General features: G+C 39.6%; 1 protein-coding gene and 1 long non-coding RNA gene across 3 annotated transcripts in view; one reads left to right on the forward strand and one right to left on the reverse strand.

Moving 5' to 3' along the window:
• The first annotated feature begins 1989 nt into the window (after positions 1-1989).
• The window catches only part of LOC307041300, a 94800-nt gene continuing 75476 nt past the window's right edge, over positions 1990-21313 (forward strand). The window contains exon 1 of the long non-coding RNA XR_013808718.1: positions 1990-2172. This is a non-coding gene — a long non-coding RNA (uncharacterized lncRNA). The remainder of the gene's footprint in view (positions 2173-21313) is intronic.
• shisal1b (shisa like 1b) overlaps positions 6285-21313 on the reverse strand; it is a gene marked incomplete at its 3' end in the record, with an annotated part of 38284 nt that continues 23255 nt past the window's right edge. The window contains exons 3-5 of one of the 2 annotated variants that reach the window (XM_079681099.1): positions 20177-20393; positions 16565-16867; positions 6285-9745 (exon numbers count right to left, since the gene is read on the reverse strand). In XM_079681099.1, the coding sequence (XP_079537225.1) occupies position 9745; positions 16565-16867; positions 20177-20393 (521 nt within the window). Of the gene's footprint in view, positions 9746-16560; positions 16868-20176; positions 20394-21313 lie in introns of those variants that run through there. The other variant, XM_079681098.1, reaches the window with a different exon arrangement.

Genomic DNA, 21313 nt, shown 5'->3' on the forward strand with positions numbered 1-21313 from the left:
AAACATGTAATTTATGTTACTTTTTGTAAATATCGTAATTGATTTTCTCCGATTTTTTTTACAAAAGCAAGGGATAAAGAGCATGTACACTTGGTTTCAATTCAAGTAACGATAAATACACATGCTGACAAATCAAAATCTCCATTTCCATCCCACCACTCTCCCACCCACCACCCATTAACCCATTTAGTTACAGGATAGAGTACTTTAACAGTAAATACAGTATTTTCCATTATTAAATTAATGCAAGGGGACAAAGAAATTCAATTTTAAAAGAACCAAACGTCACACAAGAATCGTAGAAAAGGCTATAACCACATGGGCACTGTTTGGTAGGGATGCACAGGTTACCTTTGGTTTTAAACCAAAAAGGTCACAGACTGGGTCGAGCTATTTTATGTTATCTTTGAAATGATAAAAAAAAAAATTCCAACACCAGTTTCTGCCATTAAGAAAACAGTAGGTGACATTTGAATGCTGCCAAAAAACACAACCCATTATTTTTTTCCCAAGAGTAAGCTTGTTATTTTGCTGAAAATAAATTATGCTGAATTTCCACACTTTCCTTTTTTGGTGCTATGACCCAAGAGGATATCAAAAAACTTTAAACTAAGTTCTGTTTACCCTTACTTTTTTCTGCTGTAAACTACTAATCCTCCTGGGGAAAGCATGTCCTCTGAATTTTGACCCATCCCCATTAATTAAAGGGAGTCCAGGGTTTATCTGCTGATACCAAACACAGGCGTCTCTCTGTAATTCCCTGATGGATGGAGAATCACTATAGCCTACATACAAAATTGGCACACAGAAAAGAATAAGCTAACAAGGATTAAGATATCGCAATTTGCTTTCATTCTTTGCCTTGAAACTTTGAAATAGACACAGTTTTTATTTCATTGCCTAATTTTAAGATATTTAAATCATCTCTACACTTTGATCGACACTGCATAGCCAAATAAACAATACTGTTTGATACAATATGTTATAAAAGTGTGAAATTGTGAAATAAAAATAATATTTTTGAAAACACTGCTTATTATTGTTACATTACATTTCCTTCTTCATCTTTTGGCATTTTAGTATTTCTCGTATCTAGCACTTATGCTTTTGTCTTTTATTGTGAAGCACTGCCACTTACTGATGTCTAAGAAAGTTACCAATAAAATAAATGCTCTGTTGCCTTTGTAAAAATGGGCAAAGACTTAGTGATGAAATGATGAAAGAAAATGTTAAGTGGGTAAAATGGCATTGTGAAATGAAAACAGACAGAAAGAAGGCATTGTGAAATTAATGACGTGCAATAAAACTATTTTATTTTGCTAATAAGAATGATGAGTTTAAACACGAATAATTAGTTTAATGATTGCATGATTAAATTAAATATTGGGATGGATGAATCCCTATGGTTATTTGTTCCATAATGTGCCTTTATTCGTTTTAAATGGATCACTTTCAATCTCCATTAGACGCCACTCCTGGGACTGTTTCCCACAAGAGTGCATGAGACCTTCCTGTAAGTATTGCACAACATCCTGCCGTCATCTTCCACCAGACACATTATCTATCAAAGTCACTGCCATTATAAACACAACTTTTAATATTACAACTAATAAAAAACATCATGCAGCCTATTACAAGTCTAGTAGAACATGGACAGGGAACATTTTACTGCAGAAAATGTTTACAAAAATGTATAGACTTATAATAATAAAGTAAGGTATTGAATGCACGACTTTTACTTGTGTTAAGTATTTTCACAGTATTGTATAGTTTTATTTAAGTTGTTATTTATCATGCTACGTGAGGAACGTCTCTTATCGTCATGCATGCCCCGTGAACCAACCAATCAGAGGCAGAGTAGGGCGGGTCATGCCTTCACCATAGTAACACACTTAATTTCGCGCACCTGGCTGCAATTAGAAAACCTATGCCTCGCCTTCTCCTTTGAATTAATTAAGCTAACATTTTTAGCTGTCATTTAAACACTTTTAACGAGAATATAGCATTTCACAACACAAGTAAGCTAGCATACAAGGAACCTTATTTTGTTACTTAAGGACGGATTTATGGACTACAAATATGTTTTGGGCAAGACCACAGCATGTATCTACCTGGTTATACCGGAAGTCGTCGTAAACAGCGTTCATGTCGTCACTGCTTCACTTCATTAAGGTAAGCTTTATTAAGTTATTAGCTGCTTGTGCTTGCTATTGGTATTTCAAACTAGTATTTTAAATGAGTATCTTGAAGGCTGACTGACATCATTTTCTTTTGGTTGGTGTTTGGAACTAGGCCTACAAGCTGTTGATTTGCATATGGGTGAACAGTGTTTAACATATTTGGGGTTGAATTGTTTTGTGCACATGTCCCAGTTGCTTTTCTGCTTGTTCCTTGTGTTTTGTTTATTGCCATGGTCTGTTACAGAAAATAATTTCATACATTGGCTTTAGGGCTGTAAGCATGACTGCACACAGCACATTCACACAATTATAATCCTGTAATATTGGTTTCACGGGGAGTTCTGTATGGCTTTGTCACATGTTCTCCACACATTTCATATTCATCAGAGCATTAGGGAGATGTTTAAACTGAAAGCCATGGGTTTATGTGACCGCTTGCTTTACCATTCTTCAGAACCGACAAATCAATTACATCTTTACTGCTGCTATTGTGTCATTTTATCATAACTACATTCAGTACACTCAAGCATTGCATTTTTATGATTTTAATATTAATTTCTGCTGCATCATGGAGGATGTGTTTTAACCTAACTTACAAATAATGTGGTTTGCGGTGATAGTGGTACATTCTCTGCGGTTTTGGCAGGATTAAGCTTACTATTGTCACTCCTGTTGTTTCAGTTGTGTTGAAGGTGGGGTGTGCTTGTGGGGAGGGTTGAGAATGGGGATAACAAATATTCACTTTTTGGATAGTTTGCACATTTACATAACAAATCTGTTCCATGAGAGATAGCTGACAGCTTTCCTTTCATGAAGACTACAAAACCCATTTTGCACAATTTTATCTAAAGGACTACAGTCTGAGAAAAATTCTAACTAATATAATTCTAGTTAATATGAAATAGACCCCAATAGCTGAATCAGTCTGGGGCTTTGAGAGTATATCATTATAAGGGGGAAAAAACGCATTTCTGCTGCTGACTTTTCTAATCTTTGCTTTCTTTAAATAGTGGAGGGATCTTTAGGTCTCTTACAAGTATTATATATGTTAGTGAGACATTGTCACTTTTCTCACTATCTCATGTAGACGTTATTACATTTGACCTTTTCTTGTACCTTTTGTGTTGCTGCAGGACCAGGTTTCCCCTAGACTTATATAATATATATACAAATATTTAAAAAAGTCAAATATACATGTCGCAACTACGCAATGTGTCCAATGTGAGACAATGTGTTAGTAGACAAAGACAAGTAAAAACAGAGGTTCGAGTTCCAATTCAAAGGCCTGTTGAAAGTGAATTCCTTTTTTCCTTCTCACAGTTTAGCCTATCACTTTTTGATATTATCCAACAAATTCTCTATCCTGTTTTGTTCTAATGCATCAATTAGTTGCGGTCCACCATGGCTGTATTACTTGGGCGCACAAGCTCTAGTTTTAATGGACATCATGAAACGGGAAACATTAATATCTACTTCAGTTAGATCTAAGTGGTTTCAGTTCCACAGAAGATCCAGCCATAGCAGACAGGGCATGCATCGGAGAGACAAGGCCTAATGGAGTTTTAATAGATAAATGTTGGCAGGATGTATCTCGGACTCCTCAATAACAGCAGGAAGTGGAAATGCAGCCAATGGTTTTTAAATGGTGATGGATGGTAGCAACTGGTTGGATATAGGCAGATGGGAAGAGCGTTGGTTAGTGGCATACAGGAAGGAGGAGGACACAGATGGAGGGGATGGAGAGAAGTAGTTTGATGAGAAGAACTTGTGCAGCATGATAGACAGAGGTGAATGAGGGTTGGATAAAAGTAGAAGCTTATTAGGAAAGCTCAAATCAACCTTGACAACTTGGTAACGAACTTCTTGGTTGCCGAGGGCCTTTGATGCAAGTGCGCAGCAGGTGCCCAATTTGAAGCAAGGTGGAGGTCTGACAGGCATGTCACTCTGTCTCTCGCCTTCACCGTCATCTCTTTGCTTTAATGATGTTGGGCCAGTTTTGGCTGTGGCTCTGTCAGCCTGGTAGGGTCACTGCTTTGAAGCCGGATGAATCATCTCATGGTGTATTGATTGGCTGTTAAAAAAGATAATAAATAAATTGAGGCTTGGATAGCACCAAACTCATTAAAGGCAGTAAAAGGTTGAGTTAAAAACACTACTTCAATTGGACAGTTTTCTAACCTTTTTTTCCTTTACCTTAGATCAAATAATATCCTAAATAAAAAATGTAAAGGGGACCTATTGTGTAAAATCCACTTTTTCACATCTTTTATACATAAACATGTGTCCCCTTTGTGTAAAGAGATTCTGAAAGTTTCAGGAAAAAAGATTATCTCTCTTTTCGTCCTGATCCATTTATATAAAATCCTGTCTTCAAATGAGCTGATCAAATTTTGGCCACTTTGTGATGTCATAATGATCTTTTTGGCTCGTGTAACCATTAGCCCATCACCAACCAAGGTAACTCACCCCCCTTATCACCTGAATCTCCTTCTAGAGCACCATTGTGTTCTTTTGAACCAAATATCTCTCAGAGGGGCGTGGGGAGTGGCTCCTTATTTTCATCTAAAGTAACAGACAGAGAATCAGCACTTTTGAAGTAGGGCTGAAACAGGGGATTATGGGATGCTGCAATGATCTGTTTGGTATTTGGAGCCAAACACTTCAGAGACATGTTTTGTATATATCTGAGAACTATAATATATTGATGAAAAACAGTATAATAGGGGACCTCTAAAGCCATTCCCCTGCTATGAAAGGAGATTGTCCAATCAAAGTTCTCCAAGTATATCTAGGCCTGGCACAGCTATTTAGCTACAGTGCTACAGCAGCTATAATGTTACTGCTAACTTTATAACGTTATTCACCGTCACATGCATGCTGGACTGCCACCTGCCACCTGGCTTTCAATACAAAACCCTGGAAGTGTAATGTTAGCCTGGCAGAACCACACCTGACAACCTGGTTTAACATTACTGGGGAAGTGGCAACATGTGTCCACAACAGAGCACGCAACATTGTTCCTGATAAGTCCCCCCGACAGGTGAACCTGTTACTCGGGTGTCTGTTTTCTTCATATTCTGCAGCTGGCGATAAATGATGGATACAACCCGTTTGTATATCAATTATAGTTACAGCTTGGTGGCATGTTATAGTTGCCATAGCCACATTCATTCAAAGCCTTACTCTTTCCGGCTGATTTATGATCAGTTAAATTAAATATAAAAACAACTGACAATAAAATAATTGCAAAATCGTGGGAATATTTGTGGCAGTGTAAGAACTATAAGTCCTGTTTATCTGCTCTTACTTATAGGCTGTAAACGTTAGCATGTTGTGACGAAAATATGAGAATGATATATTAATAAATGTGTGCCAAGCCCCCAATATAGAACTAAAGAGGTGACAAATTAGGCTAACTGGTGATAAGACGAATAATACTAGAATAAAGTGATTGTTTTTAAATTACATTTACTGGAGGTGAAGGACAACATGAAAGGAGACGTGTGTAATTGCCATTTGAATTTTTTAACTAATTGATCCATTCATTAAACAAATCCAATTTGTATCAATTCAATCAAGATAATGGATGAATACAATTATAATTGCTATTACTTACTAAATTGTCCCACTTTATTTTAATTAAAAAGTAAGAGTGAATTATTGATATTTTTAAATCATCGCGTGTAAAGGACAAAATAAATAGTTATCTCTATTTCTAACAATGTTTATTGATACATATTTTAGACTTCTCTTTTACTAACCTTTGTTGGTTTCCATAATAAAAGAAAGAAGTATATATTTTCTGGAAAGAGCACCTGACGCAGAGGGATTTAAACACACTGGAAAAGATAAAACTTTATTTCTCCCTGTCGCGACAATACAAAGTCAACAAGTGCAATAACAATCCAACTGAAAACGGTACTGATCATTCTATCTAAATACATAGACAGAACGTGGTGCACATCATCATCATCATCATCATCATCATCATCATCATCACCACCACACCCAACAAGTGAGGTATCAACCACTACAAAGCTTCTGTGTACAGGTGGTTATTCAACTGTAAGGCAACTGTCACCAACCTGGAGAGACTGAAACACACGTGTGCTCTCTTCTTCCCATACATTTTTTTTTAATACATGTTGTTTTATTGTTTATTTGGGAAGCAGTTTGAGCTGATATGATTTACAGACAGTACCACATCATCACAAACCAGGCCAGAGTTTTTAAACAAAACAGAAAACATCACAACTTTAACATTTTAGGAAATACGTGAAATCATCCATTTGTGGACCCTGCTACTGCTTGTCAGAGGCAAATTGAAATTGTTTTTCTTCCCTGCGTGTGACTATAACGTTATTGATGGTAAGAAAAGACCTTCTTTGCCTTTATTGTAGGTCAGAAAATGGAGCATAAACCCTGAAAACCATTTCATACTCTATACATGTTACATTTCCCCCACTCATCCAGCATTTCCCTCTTCTTGCTACTCCCTGTTCGCCTCTTCTGTTCACGCTCTGGGAATAAGGAGGCAGCTACGGAGAGCAAGAGAGCTTAATATATAACTGCTAATCCCTGGGCCAATTATTTCACATGGACACATCCTATTTCTTTGCCCCTGAAAGCACAAGTCTGCTGGGGCGCACACGTAATTACACTTTAGCCATTTGAATGTGAATGAACTTGCTTTAACAACTCGGCAAATGTGAATATTATTGCTGATAACTGGGGATGAGGCCTGCAGCACATGAGTTCTGTTCAGAGGGGTCATGAAACATAAAAAGGGCAATTAGGCGCTTTCACACCAGAGTACTTTTCCCTTTTAGTTCCGATAGTTCCTGGGATTTTGCGTTCACACCAAAAAGAGAACTTAGTTCATGATAACTTTTCAGTCCCTGCTAGAGAGGTGGTACTTTCCTGGGGAGAAAAAAGTTTCAATTTCTGATTGGCTGGGCGAACTACGCCCCGTAAAACTCTGAAAAGTTTTGTGAAGCCGCCATTGTATTTGCTGGCATTAGCATTATTAGCATTAGCCCCGTGCACCAACGCAGAGAGACTAACTTATGTCAACACAAAAGAAAACATGGGAGCTGTGGAGATGAGGAGGTGTCGGCGTTCTGGCGATTTAATCGGAAGGCTTCAGTAGAAGCTGGACTTCGGGTGGCAGTATACGCCGTGAAGTTGTTTGCGGCCTGCCAGTAAACCCAAAGCAGAAGAAGAAGAAGTGACATCAGCGGCTTAATTTGCGTAATCTTCCCTCAGGGACTTATTCCGGTGTGAACGCGATCTGCTCTTTAGTTCCATGGGGGAACTAACTGCTGGGAACTAAGTGTTGGGAACTAAGTACGGCAAAGTACTTGGCATAAAAGCGGCTAATATGATGGCTAGACCCCAAGTCTCATGTCTGGTTTATGGCCAGCTCCTAACGATTAACGGCATCTCCTGTTTCAGCGAGGATATTTCACATTCATATTACATAAAGGCTCAGCAGCTGCCATTGCAGATGCAAGATTGGAACCGACACCTTATTCCGACCTACCGTCTGTCCACCTGCTCTTCACATGCTGCCGCTCATATTCAGTCTGGCACCCACAGCTGCTTTGTCTCGTAGACCTATCTGGATTACAGATCATTTATCTCATCAGTTATTAACGATTTGGGCCTGATGAAATCACTGAGCTGAAATGATACTCAATGTATCTATTTGTCCAGCTAACTGAATTTGGTTAATCAATGTGTCGATGTTTCAGTCTCAAAAATTAGGATTTGCTGCTTTTCTTTGTCTCCTATAAAATCAATTGAATATCTTTAAAATATTGGTTGTACAATAAAGGTCATTTTAAACTATTTTGTAAAACTTCAAAGAGCAGATCGTCTATTAATAAATTGATCAAATAATTGCCAGACTTCAGTAATTAAAACAATCTTTAGTTGCAGCCTATTGTCAATTAGACCATTTAGTAATTATTCAAGTAAGTTAGTGATTTTACATATGGAAAGGATTGTTATCTTTATTTAATAATATCGAATAATATAACTAAACATTATTGGAGTTTTGGACCTGCTCTCAGGCTGTTGTAAATTATAACATTCAGTTTTATTATTCTCTCAGAAGTTATCGACCAAATGAGAAATGAAACATATCATTAGTTGCAGCTCTAAAGTGAAAGTATATTTTTTTATCCTTTTTATAAAGCCAATAGAGAATGAGTTGGGGACCTTTTTTTGATACGAGTTCATTATCCTGAAATACTGTATGCCCTTTGCATTGAGTCCTTATTACATTTAAATCGTCCTGAAAGCTCTGCGATACACCTCAATGATTACCCAGCGCTCATTTGGACGGGCGCCTCTGACTTTTACACACCATGTCATCCTTCTGATTAAGATACTGTACATTATTGCTGACAGTGAAAGGGGTTTTAATGGGTTTTTTTACATTTTTTTTATTATGGCTAATCGCTTACAATTGTCTATTTACCAGTGTGGGATAAAGAGCTCTCCTTATAATGGAACCAAATGGATATTCATTTGCATCATATTGCTAATGGAGCTGTTTTTCAGGCAGCTCTGGTAATGAGGAAGGGCAAACAAGTCAATGGATGAGTTTCCAGAGGCGACTGTCTCACACTAACTTTAGGAGTAATGCTCTCAAATGGGTCTGTAGGCTCACAGCCAAGGATTCATGTTTAACTTAGCATGAAGCTCTTTGCTGTTGTAAAGGCATCCCTGATCCTCATTCATTGTTTGGATGAATAACTTATTGAGAGTGGAGATCCCTTTCCTCAGCATCACAAACCGAAAAGGAGAAATATTGATGACCTAATGTAAAACCTTTAGATCTACAACAGTTTATCTGTATGGCCTTGTGTCCTTGTCAGACACGTTACAATATAGAGAGAACACAATACAAGATATTGTTTTTCAACATGGCTGCAGAGACATTTTGTGTCTAGTTTCAGTAAGTAACAAAAACACTCTACTCTAGTGAGATGCTCAGCATCAACCTAAGCTGTTACATGTTCCCGAATGTCAACCACTCATATATTTCTCTGACTACTTCACATAAATAAATCACCAAATAGATAACCCACATCGTGTCTAACTGCTACTGAACACAAACTGACACAGCAGTGTAATAAACATGTTATATTTAGAAAGATGAGCTCCTCGCTTCATGTGGGTACAGTTGATCCAGTTCAGCTCGGATCTGTTGGAGATGCTCCAGGCTTTGGCAGCCTTTTCAGGGGATCACTGAACACCTGTGAGCATTTCAATGTGTCGCTCCTCTGCTATGGCAGTAGCAGTACGCTCCTCTGTGTCTCCGGCAGCTTCTGTTCAGCTGAGTTTCTAACTGCCATATCAGTCTGTCAGTCCAAGGGGGTTTTGTGCTCATTAGAAAAGGGCAGCAGTCACTTCTTCCTACTACAGTATGGCTAACCCACCACTGGTGTTGAGTCTGTGGTCCAGAGAGGGGGCATCGGGGGGGAAGGGCGTCTCCTCTGTACCACCAAACGAAACAAGGTGTTGCTACTCTTCAGTTTGTCCACTGCAGCATCGTTCTGTTCAGAGAAAAACAGAAATTGAGCATAAATGTTCATTTTTACAAACAAAATCTTATCACAAAGTTCACCTTATACATTTTTCTGAAGCTTGAAACCATGGCTTGGACATATCTTAGCAGCTTGAGTTGCCTTGTCATGAAGATGGTGTGGATATTATCATTTGACCTAAATCAGGAATATGTGTCCTTTGAAGAGAACAACTAAGGATTATTTTCCGATTCAATCTGCTGATTCTTTTTCAGATCAATCGATTTTTCTTTCTATTAAATGTCCCGTCAAATGATAAACACACTCTCTAGGATTACTTGGACATTTCAAGTATATCCTACGAATGGATAAGAGTGAACCCTATTGAGAAATGGAAGAAAAGAAATGGAGGGCTTATCATTGCTTCATCCTCTCCAAACTGACATGTTTAGCCCCGACTGTACGCCTGCGTCATGACATTACACCGTGTTGCCACATGAGTTGTTTGGGAAAAAACCTGCCGGATCCTTTTGAACAACACGGACATGGGTCTTAGTAGCACGGCTGAAATCGTCTCTGATCCGGATCGGTTGCTTAATAATCCACATTGGTCTGTTATATAACTGGATAATCAGTTCAAGGCCTGAAAAACACAAAAACTAATAAAACGAGGCAGCTTTGCTTTTCAAAAAGCAATCAGATTTACAGGAATATTTTATAAGTCTTTAAATCTTGTAAATACTTTCAGCCCACCCCAACTCTATGAATCACATCCCACATCGCACCCAATTCTGCCACCCACAATAATGCAACTATAGATGGGAAAATAAAAGTTTCCACTTGAAGGTTATTATAATGCCCTCGAGAGAAATGACCAAACTGAAAAGTAAATGTATGCCAACTGATCTAATAGTAATACAAAAATATAAATAGCTCCTACCTGACCTGGCTCGTGGCCATGCCAAAAGTCATTCTCAACTTTGAAGGAGCTAATCCCTTTCTCATGCACTTTCCTTTTCGCCTGCAGCAGAACTCTGTCCCTGGCTGCCTTTGTAGCATCTATGATGCTAATTAACTCACACCACATGGAGAGTGTTGCTTTAATTGGACAAGGCCTTGGCATGCTGCTCTGTGGACGGACAGGCCAGGAATAATTTCATAATGTACAATTATATTATTATCACAGAACCACTGAGTTCAAAGATGGATGTGAATATGCAGGAGGCTTTGATCACGCTCTGACAGAGAAAACACTTTGGGGAAAAAGATGTGATGTTGTTTCAGTTGTTGATTGAAGTCATGTGTGATTTCCCGACTGAGAGCTTTTGAATGTGTTGAGATTGTTACCTAGGCGTGCTCAATTAATCGTAATTACGATTTTGGCTTGCAACGATTATGAAAACCTTATATATATATTTTTTTTTATTGGTTTTTCAGTTGAATTATACTTAACGTTCAGGGTAATCAACTGTTAAAGACATACTGTTCGCATTTCATTTTTCAATAAATGGATGTTTTAAAAGTAAATGGATAATCGTTTTTAATAATCGTGATATCAATTATTGACCCAAATAATTAAGATTATGATTTTTGCCATAATTGAGCAGCCCAATGGTTACCTACAGCCAAAGTTATGGAGACTCCATTTACCAGACTGAGTGATAACGCTGAGTCACAAGGGTCTGATAGTAAGAGGCAGTGTTACGGTAGCTGGTGAGTCAGGTATTTGTTGAATGTGTCGACCGATGCCATCCTCACATGAACCGTGGCTGAGCTCAGCTGGCCCAGGGAGATACCAAGCCTGAGTCAGTGGGCGGTTACTGGCACGAGGTGCAGCTGCAACTCGGTGCCAAGTGATTTATGAATCTCCAAGAGGCTCTTTGACGTGTCCTGGTTGATGTGCAGTGGTGCCATTTGATGTTGCCCAACATTTCAATTCTCCCACTTTCATCTGTGGTTGATCCTCAGCATACATTAAAACCAAGGTTGAACTAACCGGCAGCTATTCCCACTTATCCTCGAGGGTTGTTAGGAGAATATTAGGAAGCCCGTACCAGCTGACCTTGGATGTTAAGCAGAGGAAACCATGGACAGGTCGTAATCCCAATTCTTCCAACGAAGGAGTTAAGAGGCAGCTTATGTTTTATCTTGATTTAAAGATATTTTTGCACAGCAAGTCTTGATCGGCACTGACTAAAGACATTCTACATTGATTTTAAAATATGCAGTAAAGCCAGACTGAAATGACAGCAGCAGATCAGATATTTCCTGCAGTTCTGAGAGAGGATTGTGTCAGTGAGCGAACTACACAAGGAATATAAGATAGTAAAAATATAAGAGATTCTCACTACCAGCCTTTTTCTTTTGGAGTCGAGATATCCAGATGTTGCCGCTGCTCCCCAGTACCACTTATTATTTCTCGAGTTGGACTACTAGGCAGAGAGGGTTGGCACAAACTGGGATCCCGGCCAAACTCTAAATGTCCGAGTAGACAACCAATCAGTGCTGCAGGGCACTTAATGGCGATAAACAGGAACTGCTGAGTTTATTGCCATTTTAAGAGTTACATGAGAGCCCTGCCAGGATGTTTTTTTTCTTCCTGTGCCAATTTCATAGCTTAGCATAGTGGTCGCCTGTCATTTATCTGAAATTCCACCACAGCCCTGTCAGACAAGCTCAAGTAGCCCAAATAGCTCTCGCCCGGTGTGTATTCATAGAAATGAATAGTTATACACTTTGCTTATTCCCTCTTTAGTCGAGAGTTAATTGAGAAGATGCATTCAAATATGCGGGAACAAGCAGCAGCTTAGTTTAAAGACTGAAAACCACCAGCTTGGCTCTGTCTTATTCTAACAACATCTGCCAACCAACCACATTATCCTATCAAAATGTTAATTGGTAAAAAAATGAACTCGGTCCACCTGATGAAGCACTGTGTGCTTGAGAGGTCTAAAGCTCTCTAATTAAAATGTTAATTTAAAAATGATGCCACACAACACATAGTGATGTGGGGTTGACGGGGTGGATGCTTTAACAATGTGTCAACTAACAAACACAGTGTCACTGGTTCTTTACATTTAAGGTGCCTTCTGAGCATTCGTAACAATAAATCTTTTTAATTGCAGTTTTACCTTTTGTGCATATGTTGACATCTAAACACAAAAATGTGGATATATTTATATATTTCTTCAACCAAAATGATATTTATTTTTGTTGAGCTACTCTCTTTCAACTGCAGAAGTGTCTCATGTGATACTAATATCACTTATCAATCATTGAGTGGGATGGTGCTGCCATCAGTTGCCACATTACCCTGAGAGTAAACTCCCATCTGCTGTCAATTTCCCGCTCATAAAGAAACAACGCATTCTTCCATCCAATCAAGTGACCGTAATGTCTGGCTTAGCAGACCTGCAGTTTTTTCTCTCACCTGGGTCGCACATCTCTTACTGAACAATGACATTAGTTAACTTCATTTTATTTGCTCAAACTGGTACGAAATAAATGAATAGGAGATTTCATTCAAGAGTATCCGCAGAGTGAAGATAACGACGGTTTCGCAGGACGCCCACACTGATCTCGAGCACTATATACCAGCTCGCTGACGTAGAGATATGGTAAACAATTTTCCAACACGCTGAATGCCAAGCTTAACTTTCTCTGAAGAAATAGATCATTGCATGTGGAAAAAAGTTTTGATATTTTGACTTTTTGCTATGAGGTTTGCTCCGCTGCACTGGTTACCATTTGTTCTGGATTCCTGAGTTGCTGTGTGACTGGGTTGTTTTTAGATGTTGCTGCGCCCGATGTGGGACTTGACCCCATCTCTGTTTGTTTACATTTGGCCAACAGATGTTCAAGTGTAAGTGGACCCAGTTTTCTGAGACATTACCCTACGTCTTCTCTGGGGATGAAGATCCCTACCCCCGCAAAGAAACCTAGGGCCGTCTGATGACGCACTGTGTGGGCAACATCAGCTGTGGTGAACTTACAGTATCACCCATTGTAACTTAACACTTTAAACAAATCACAGAAGCATTATCTAGATTGTGAGAAGTGGCTCGCCTTGTGAGACTGCCCAAGTCTATTCTAGGCTATTCTTGCCCCAGAAACGGCTGCTGTCTTAATTTATCTCCCAGTATCTGTCAATTTCTCTGGCGGGGCTGATCTAATAATATGCATAGCTATTTGTAAAAATGCTCCTGCTTATTAAAAAGCCCACACCGCTTTCCATGTGTAAGTATCTCCCATCAATCATTGTCCACATAAATAACAATGAACTTTACATGTTCTCATTTTTTTGTCCCACTTTGTAAATGAGCATTTTGCTGTGATTTCAATCACCGTTTTTAAAGACTTCCTCTGGTTAAAGCTGCAGAGCTGCCAGCAAAGGTCAACCTCACAAGGCCAGGATTGATGAGTCCTATCACATTGAACTGACTTCATGTCTAACGAGGAGGCTCCATGGGTATGTCTAGTGTTAGTTAACCATGTTTCCACCAGCAAAGCAGTCTCAGGATCCCTCTGCAGCATCTCAGCTCGCCCATCTATGGCGCACACAGTCCTGACTGCTTCTCAAAGCCATTTGTCAAACCTCTGCCCGCATTAAATTATCATGACCCAAGAGAGATGTCTACCTCTAGGAAGAGACGCTGAGTCTCAGTCTAACAGATAGGGTGCAAAGTGCTGCAGATGGAGAACTGCATGAAAAATTGTCTGCACAATGTGCAGTCTGCAATCTGTGGGTTGGGGCAGACTCTATGATCGTGTGGCTGTATCATAGAAGTCTGAGCACTGTCTGCCAAAAGAACAAACCGTTCCCGGGGGCTGTTATATGTTACAGTTCCCTCCTGGCATCGTAAATCATCTTGTATGTTTTAACAACAGTCACACGCAGCCAAAAACACCTTGAGAGTCCTGTTACTGTTCTCAAAGGTAATAAAACAGATAAACTGAAAGGACAGCAGATGATGCTTTGCAACAGAAACTCTGTGAAAGGGCTCTAATGAGACTCATTCATATCTTTCAGGTTAAATCAAAGTAAGGGGCCTCTGGCGGGCAGCGCAGCTTTCACATTATTCAGTTCTCTTTTATTCATTAATGATGACCTAATGAGCTGGTCAGACTTAAAACCCAAATGTCTCTATTAAAAGGATCTTGATGTTGAGGCCGTGCAGCTATTCTGAGATGAAAGACAAATACAGATCAGATGCTTTGCAGAAAAGTATCCATTAGTGGGCGGTGAGGCAGAATTCTTAAAATATTGATAAAGTCTGTTTCCCTTACTCTGAGGAGGGAAGCTATTAAAATGACTGAATTCTTTACCAGTGAGTTGCTATGATTCAGGAACAGATTTAGCATTATCCCTGGTAGGCTATTAGTGTGTGTGTGTGTGTGTGTGTGTGTGTGTGTGTGTGTGTGTGTGTGTGTGTGTGTGTGTGTGTGTGTGTGTGTGTGTGTGTGTGTGTGTGTGTGTGTGTGTGTGTGTGTGTGTGTGTGTGTGTGTGTGTGTGTGTGTGTGTGTGTGTGTGTGTGTGTGTGTGTGTGTGTGTGTGTGTGTGTGTGTGTGTGTGTGTGTGTGTGTGTGTGTGTGTGTGTGTGTGTGTGTGTGTGTGTGTGTGTGTGTGTGTGTGTGTGTGTGTGTGTGTGTGTGTGTGTGTGTGTGTGTGTGTGTGTGTGTGTGTGTGTGTGTGTGTGTGTGTGTGTGTGTCTTTAAAAGGAATTTAAAGGAGTAAACAGGGAGCCTGATGTTTGAGCTTCCTCCCTGTTGGCTTGGGAAAAGTCTGCAAGAAATGCTCTAATTTGTCCTGCTAGACACACTGTTCCCTGCCATGCTGCTCTCTCTACGTAACAAAACATTCAGTTCAAAGACAAACAGACACACAAGGAAACGAGACACGGAGGGAACCTGTGTTTAAAAAAAGAAAAGTAAGAGAACATTTGTTATAGGGGCATTTGAGTTTCTTTCTAAGCATCGGATACACTTTTAAAATAACAAGTCTCTGCACTGACATGCTTGTTAGTGTAGGGCAATTTATATTCATAATATATAGTCACATAGGGTAGAACATTCTACTGTATGTCATTTTTTTTTTTTATGTAAACGGCTTCTTTCTGAGATATAAATCTCATGTGTTTTGTGTTGACAGCGGTGTTGTTTCATTTAAAAATGCAGCCATCTATATTGCCTATTATTAGGTAAAATAAGCTTTAATAGCAGAACTGATCTGGCTTCTTTACTAAGTGAAGTCCATCAAAGAAGAGTCACGCAAAGCATTTACATTTTTGATAAACACAGAAATGTATAAAGTTTACGGAATTATCTTTTTAGTCAAGCTATAATTTGACAACCTTTTGAGTACGTTAACAACTAATGGAACAAAGGCTAAATATGTGCAACATTTTGTAATTCTGAGAACATTTGTATTTTTACAGGTTTCTCCCCCTTCCTTTTCTCTGCGTTTGTCTCCTCTTGGATTTATGGTCTTCTATAAGCTTACAGGGTGTCCTGAACCTCTGAGAAAGTGTGGGTTTTGGGATTTTTAAATAAATTGATGTTACAATAATTAATAAATATATCCTTATATTATCAGATTTCCTAAGGAACTAAGCATCTACAATCCCTACAGTATTTCCCAGCTGCTATGTACCTGTCTGAAATGTACACATTATTATTTGCACACTGCCAGCGCTCCCATGGGGATTATTCCAAGCAGTCACCAGCTGTGGTTACCCAGGTGATTAGTGACGTAAATCTTATCTCACAATTTGCTGATTCTCACAGCTTCACATTAGATATACATGCCACACTGCAGGTTGGCGGTGGTCATGTGACGGGCCGTGACTCACCATGCGGTGGATGTGTTGTAGGGCAGCAGTGTGGGGCTGTGGCTCTCCCCTCTCAGGCTGTTTCTGGGCTGGTAGTGGCTGGAGACGGTGGGGGGTGCTTGAGCCGGGGCCTCGCTCTCCTCCGGCATGGACCTGTGCCACTGACTGCGAGCCTTCTTCAGCCAGCGCCCGCCCAGACCCCATTTCTCCAGGTACACCCGGCACAGCTCATAGTTTATGGCGGAGTAGTAGAGAAAGTCCAGCGCCAGCAGCACCATCACGAAGAAGCCGTAGATCCACACGCCGACCAGGGCTGTATAATTACTGCGGGGGAGACAGACGGGGGGGGGGTATTAGTACTATTAATCTGGGAAAGATGATGATGAACACTCACATGCTAAGAGCTACCATCCAGAAACCATCGTATCCCAAAAGCTACATCAGAGCTGCCAGTTGTAAATGTTTGCCGTTCATCAAATGCTCCCTTGATAAAAACAAATACATTTAGAAAAACCCTACATCTGTTCCAATTGCTGCCTTTTAAAATCTCACGATTTAAATTGCAAAACACAGTCATAGGCACAAGACGCCTCTTAATCCATTTCATACTGGCTCCAGAAATAGCTACCCGAGAAATATGAGAAGCATCATTTGCCAAAACAGGGTTGCTAAATATCTGGGTGTGATGTCTTTGTTTCTGTGCTGAGGACATTTAGTTGAACATTGTCACACGAAGTGAAAGGGACTCTATTACACAGAATAAACTATTATTAATCTGAATCCTCGACAGAGATGACACAGGATATTACTTCAAAATAGAGCTTAATAAAGAGGGAAACTCATCTTTTATGTCACTACGACACAGTTTGCAATTTGTTTGACTGTATGACTGAAACTCACAAAAAGGTGATGTTCAAGGGCTTCTAGTTGAGTGAATAAAGTGAATCCACTCCTGTTTGCAAATGATAGGTGGCCTTGGGATATTTATCTAAAGATGTGGATACAAAATGAACATCCGCGCCGCTTGAATGAGCACCTAGAGAGGCTAATACTGTACTACAACAGTAAATATGTCCTTAACTGCCGCTTGCCTTTCTTCACCTCAGTGTTTAAGACATTTACTCATAATATAGTGTGTGTCTACTCAGGTAATTTGAGGGGGCAATAGGCTCTATTTGAGTGGAGCTTAGCAAACAAGAATTCGTGCACAGTCCTTGGCTACATCGATCATGACCACACAACTAAAACAAATGTTATTCAATATTTTACACGGCTCCCTCAGAGAATGAAGCAGAGGCAATAGATTTTCTGTCAGAGGTTTCTAGCAGTTTGTGTTTCTTTAAAAAACATGTCATTGTGCAATACCTCTTCCACTCTGAATCTATTCTGATTCTGCATCCTTTTAAGGTACTCTGTAAATAAATGGAGAGCTATATGCTACAAAGCACTGACTTGTGAAACCCTCAGAGGACAACCGCCTTTAGTGTTACCTTGAAGTGGAGGAAAATCTAAAGCTATAATACAATGTCCTCCATGCCGTTTGAGTAGAGAGTAGAGTTACAGTATGGCCTGTTTAACTCTCTTGGCCAGAGGTAAATATCAAACCTGCAGTCCCTTCGCCCCAGTGAGCCAGGATGAAAGAGTGGCATAACAGGCCATCTGACGCTTAAATGAAATATCATGACCTGCTGCAGGGCAGTGTGAGCCACCAGAGACAGAAGCATGCTGGGAGGGCATTAGTACACACGGCTGAGAGCTGCCACACAAGAGGATCATTTTTCTGTGTCATTCATTCCTAAATCTGTGGAGGGATGGATGGATAGATAGATAGATGGATAGAAAGACATAGATATACAACTAGATTGAAGATAAATAAATAGATAGATATACAACTAGATGGATGGATACACAACTACATAGGTAGATAGATAAATAGATGGATAGATATACAACTATGTAGATAGGTAAACAACTATGCATAGATATACAACTAGATAGATAGACAAGTACATAAATAGATATACAATTAGATAAATGGATGGATATATATACTAGATAGACATACATACAACTAGATAGATGGATAGATCGATGTACTTTATTTTCCATCACAAATTAGGATGTTTTGAAAATAACGATTAAGCATCTCGGCAGGTATGTGTGTTCTCTGTAAAAAAAAAAAAGAATTGTTGAAATGTGAAGTGTGGTTCACTATTAATCATTCTTGCCGGTGTCTGTACTAGACGTGATCCTGCTGTACGTCCACACGGCAGCGTGCGTTGAAGCTTGCCGGTGGGCGTGTCTGGCGTGCTATAACCAATCACATTAATCTCCCGCCCTGGACACACAAGCACGCGGTTTGATTGGCTAGAGCTTGTACTGGCATATGATTTGATTGGCTGGCGCTTCCGCCGACGCTTTAAAAGTTGAACTTTTCTCAACTTTCGAAGCGAGCAACCGAAGCGACGGAACCACAATGCAGTTCGGCAAAGCCTCACGTCACCTCCGTTGAATCAACGCACGTTGCCATGTGGACGGGCCGTTAATATAAAAGCCAGCACTTAAAACCTGCCTTTGTGTGAGATCAAGTGGAGGCGTCCCAACACAACAACGGCTCTCAGCATCTGCTCTTCTCTGAGCTGGTTTGAATGCCTCTGTATGTGGATCGATGTCAACAAACCCTCTGAGTAAGAGGCAGACAGTGTAAATGAGTGCGATACTGTCGAGGGAGCGAAGCGTTTGTGAGCAAGCAGACTATAACCAGCTGTTTTTATCGGATCTGAAGAAGTGTCATCTCTGAAGCTGTTTTTTCCACTAGGGGCTGATCCCAAAACACTCTTCAAGATTCACCACAACCTATTTTTCCCTAATTATCCCTAACAAGCCATACAGGCTTGCGTTTCGTCCCATTTGTTTTTTTATCATTGCAGTATAACTCAAAAACTACAAAAGTGATATCAATGGAATTTGGTGTGAATTTCATCATAGCCCAAAGAAGAGCGGATTAGCTTCTGATGTGAATAGAGCAACACTAAACCCATTTTTAATAAAGCACTTTAAATATTGCTCATTGATTCTGGAAATCAAGGCATTCAAGTAGCTATTCAGTCTACTTCCTGGGTTGTTATTCATCCATGGATTTAATTATTTTCCAACATACCTGACTGTCCATCATAATCATGTATTATTTGTTGAAGATCCAAATGTATTTCTCAAATGTTCTTAGTACACAGTTACACAATAAAAAGACAAATGAGTGCATACAGTTAGATATAGGGCTTTCACATTATCCAAAAGTGAAGTTTTTAAAAGTTATTTATTAACTTAATTTGCATTTCAAAACACCCTCTGTTCGTCCACCAGGAGAACTTGAACCAAAAGTCAATCTAAAAGGGACAGTCCTACTACAGTATGTGCCTATAACAAAAGGACTTCATGTAGATAATGACATATAAATGTTTCTTGTCATCATATTACTCTCCAGGCGTCAATATGTTTTTCATAATCAAACGTCAAACAAATCTCAAACTGAACCAGAAAATAAAAATAGGACTAATGACCCAGAGCATGTGCTGGTGCATGTGTGTAAAGAGGTTAAAGGGTCAAATGACAGCACGTCTGTTTTGTACTTACTTGTGTGCGTAACCGTCTGAGGTGGTGGTGAGGTTGACCTGCATGACCACCTGGAACTCGCTCTCGTTGCAGCAGTATTTGAAGGCGGTGTTGTTGTGGTAGCAGCAGAACATGTAGGTCTTGTTGTTGTCTGAGAGGCGTGGGCAGTGAAAGCCGAAGTGGTAACGCCCCTTGTTGTCGGAGTACGGTTCACACACTCGGTAATGAGCTGAGAGCGCTGTGGATTTGTGAAAGGACAAACAATAAGATGTTAAATAAACAGACAGGAGGTATTTCAGCACGTCAGGAAACAACAACACAATCACACGTTGAAATTGACCTTTTAAGAGTTTGTGTTTCTCTCCCTTCCCTGAAAAACTGACAACCCCTTATTTGAATTATTGATGAAAAACGTCTACCTTTTCAAACTCCAGCTGCGAAACTAGAAAGAACTGAATGCTTTTCTTTAGTCTCAGAGAAGATGCGACTTGAATGCTATAATAAAAGTGTAGGACTAGAAACTGAAAATCACATTGTAATTGCAGGAATAATCTGATAGGAGTTGTAGCCTTAAGCATCCAGAACCTGATCTATCATCTGTTGTATTAAGGAACACAGCAACTCAAAAACATTGAGTAAATATGATCCATTAGGTTATGACGCAAACTTAGGGTCCGTGCCTCTGGATGGATTCTGGATTCACAGACTAGTTTCAGAATTTTCGACGTCAGAAAAATATTAGATCTAAGTTTATAGTGAAGGAATCCACAGATATGCGGTACAAATAATACTCCTTTAAATTCATTTTCAGCTGTGCATTCAAGTGCGTGCAGCTTAAGAAGAGAAGAACATGAGCATCCTTGCTGCCTCAGAAGGAAAAATAACATTTTTTTTAAAAATATAAAGTCTGGCAACCAATAATGCAAAATGAAATCAACAATCAACAAAAATTAGCAGCAGCTGAGACTCCATCTGATGAAAATAAATGACCAATCTGTCTGAGAAATGAACCAGATATGATTAGTGTCAGTTTACGGGGCTGATGATAGTAAATGCACATCACAGAGGAACCGGAAGTACCCACAAGCCTTCAAAACCAATCAGTATCAGCATTGTTTGTAAACTCTTACTTTATATTACTAATAATAAGACCAAGAC

Source organism: Notothenia rossii (genome assembly GCF_949606895.1).
Source record: "Notothenia rossii genome assembly, chromosome: 5".
NCBI classification, from domain to species: Eukaryota; Metazoa; Chordata; class Actinopteri; order Perciformes; family Nototheniidae; genus Notothenia; species Notothenia rossii.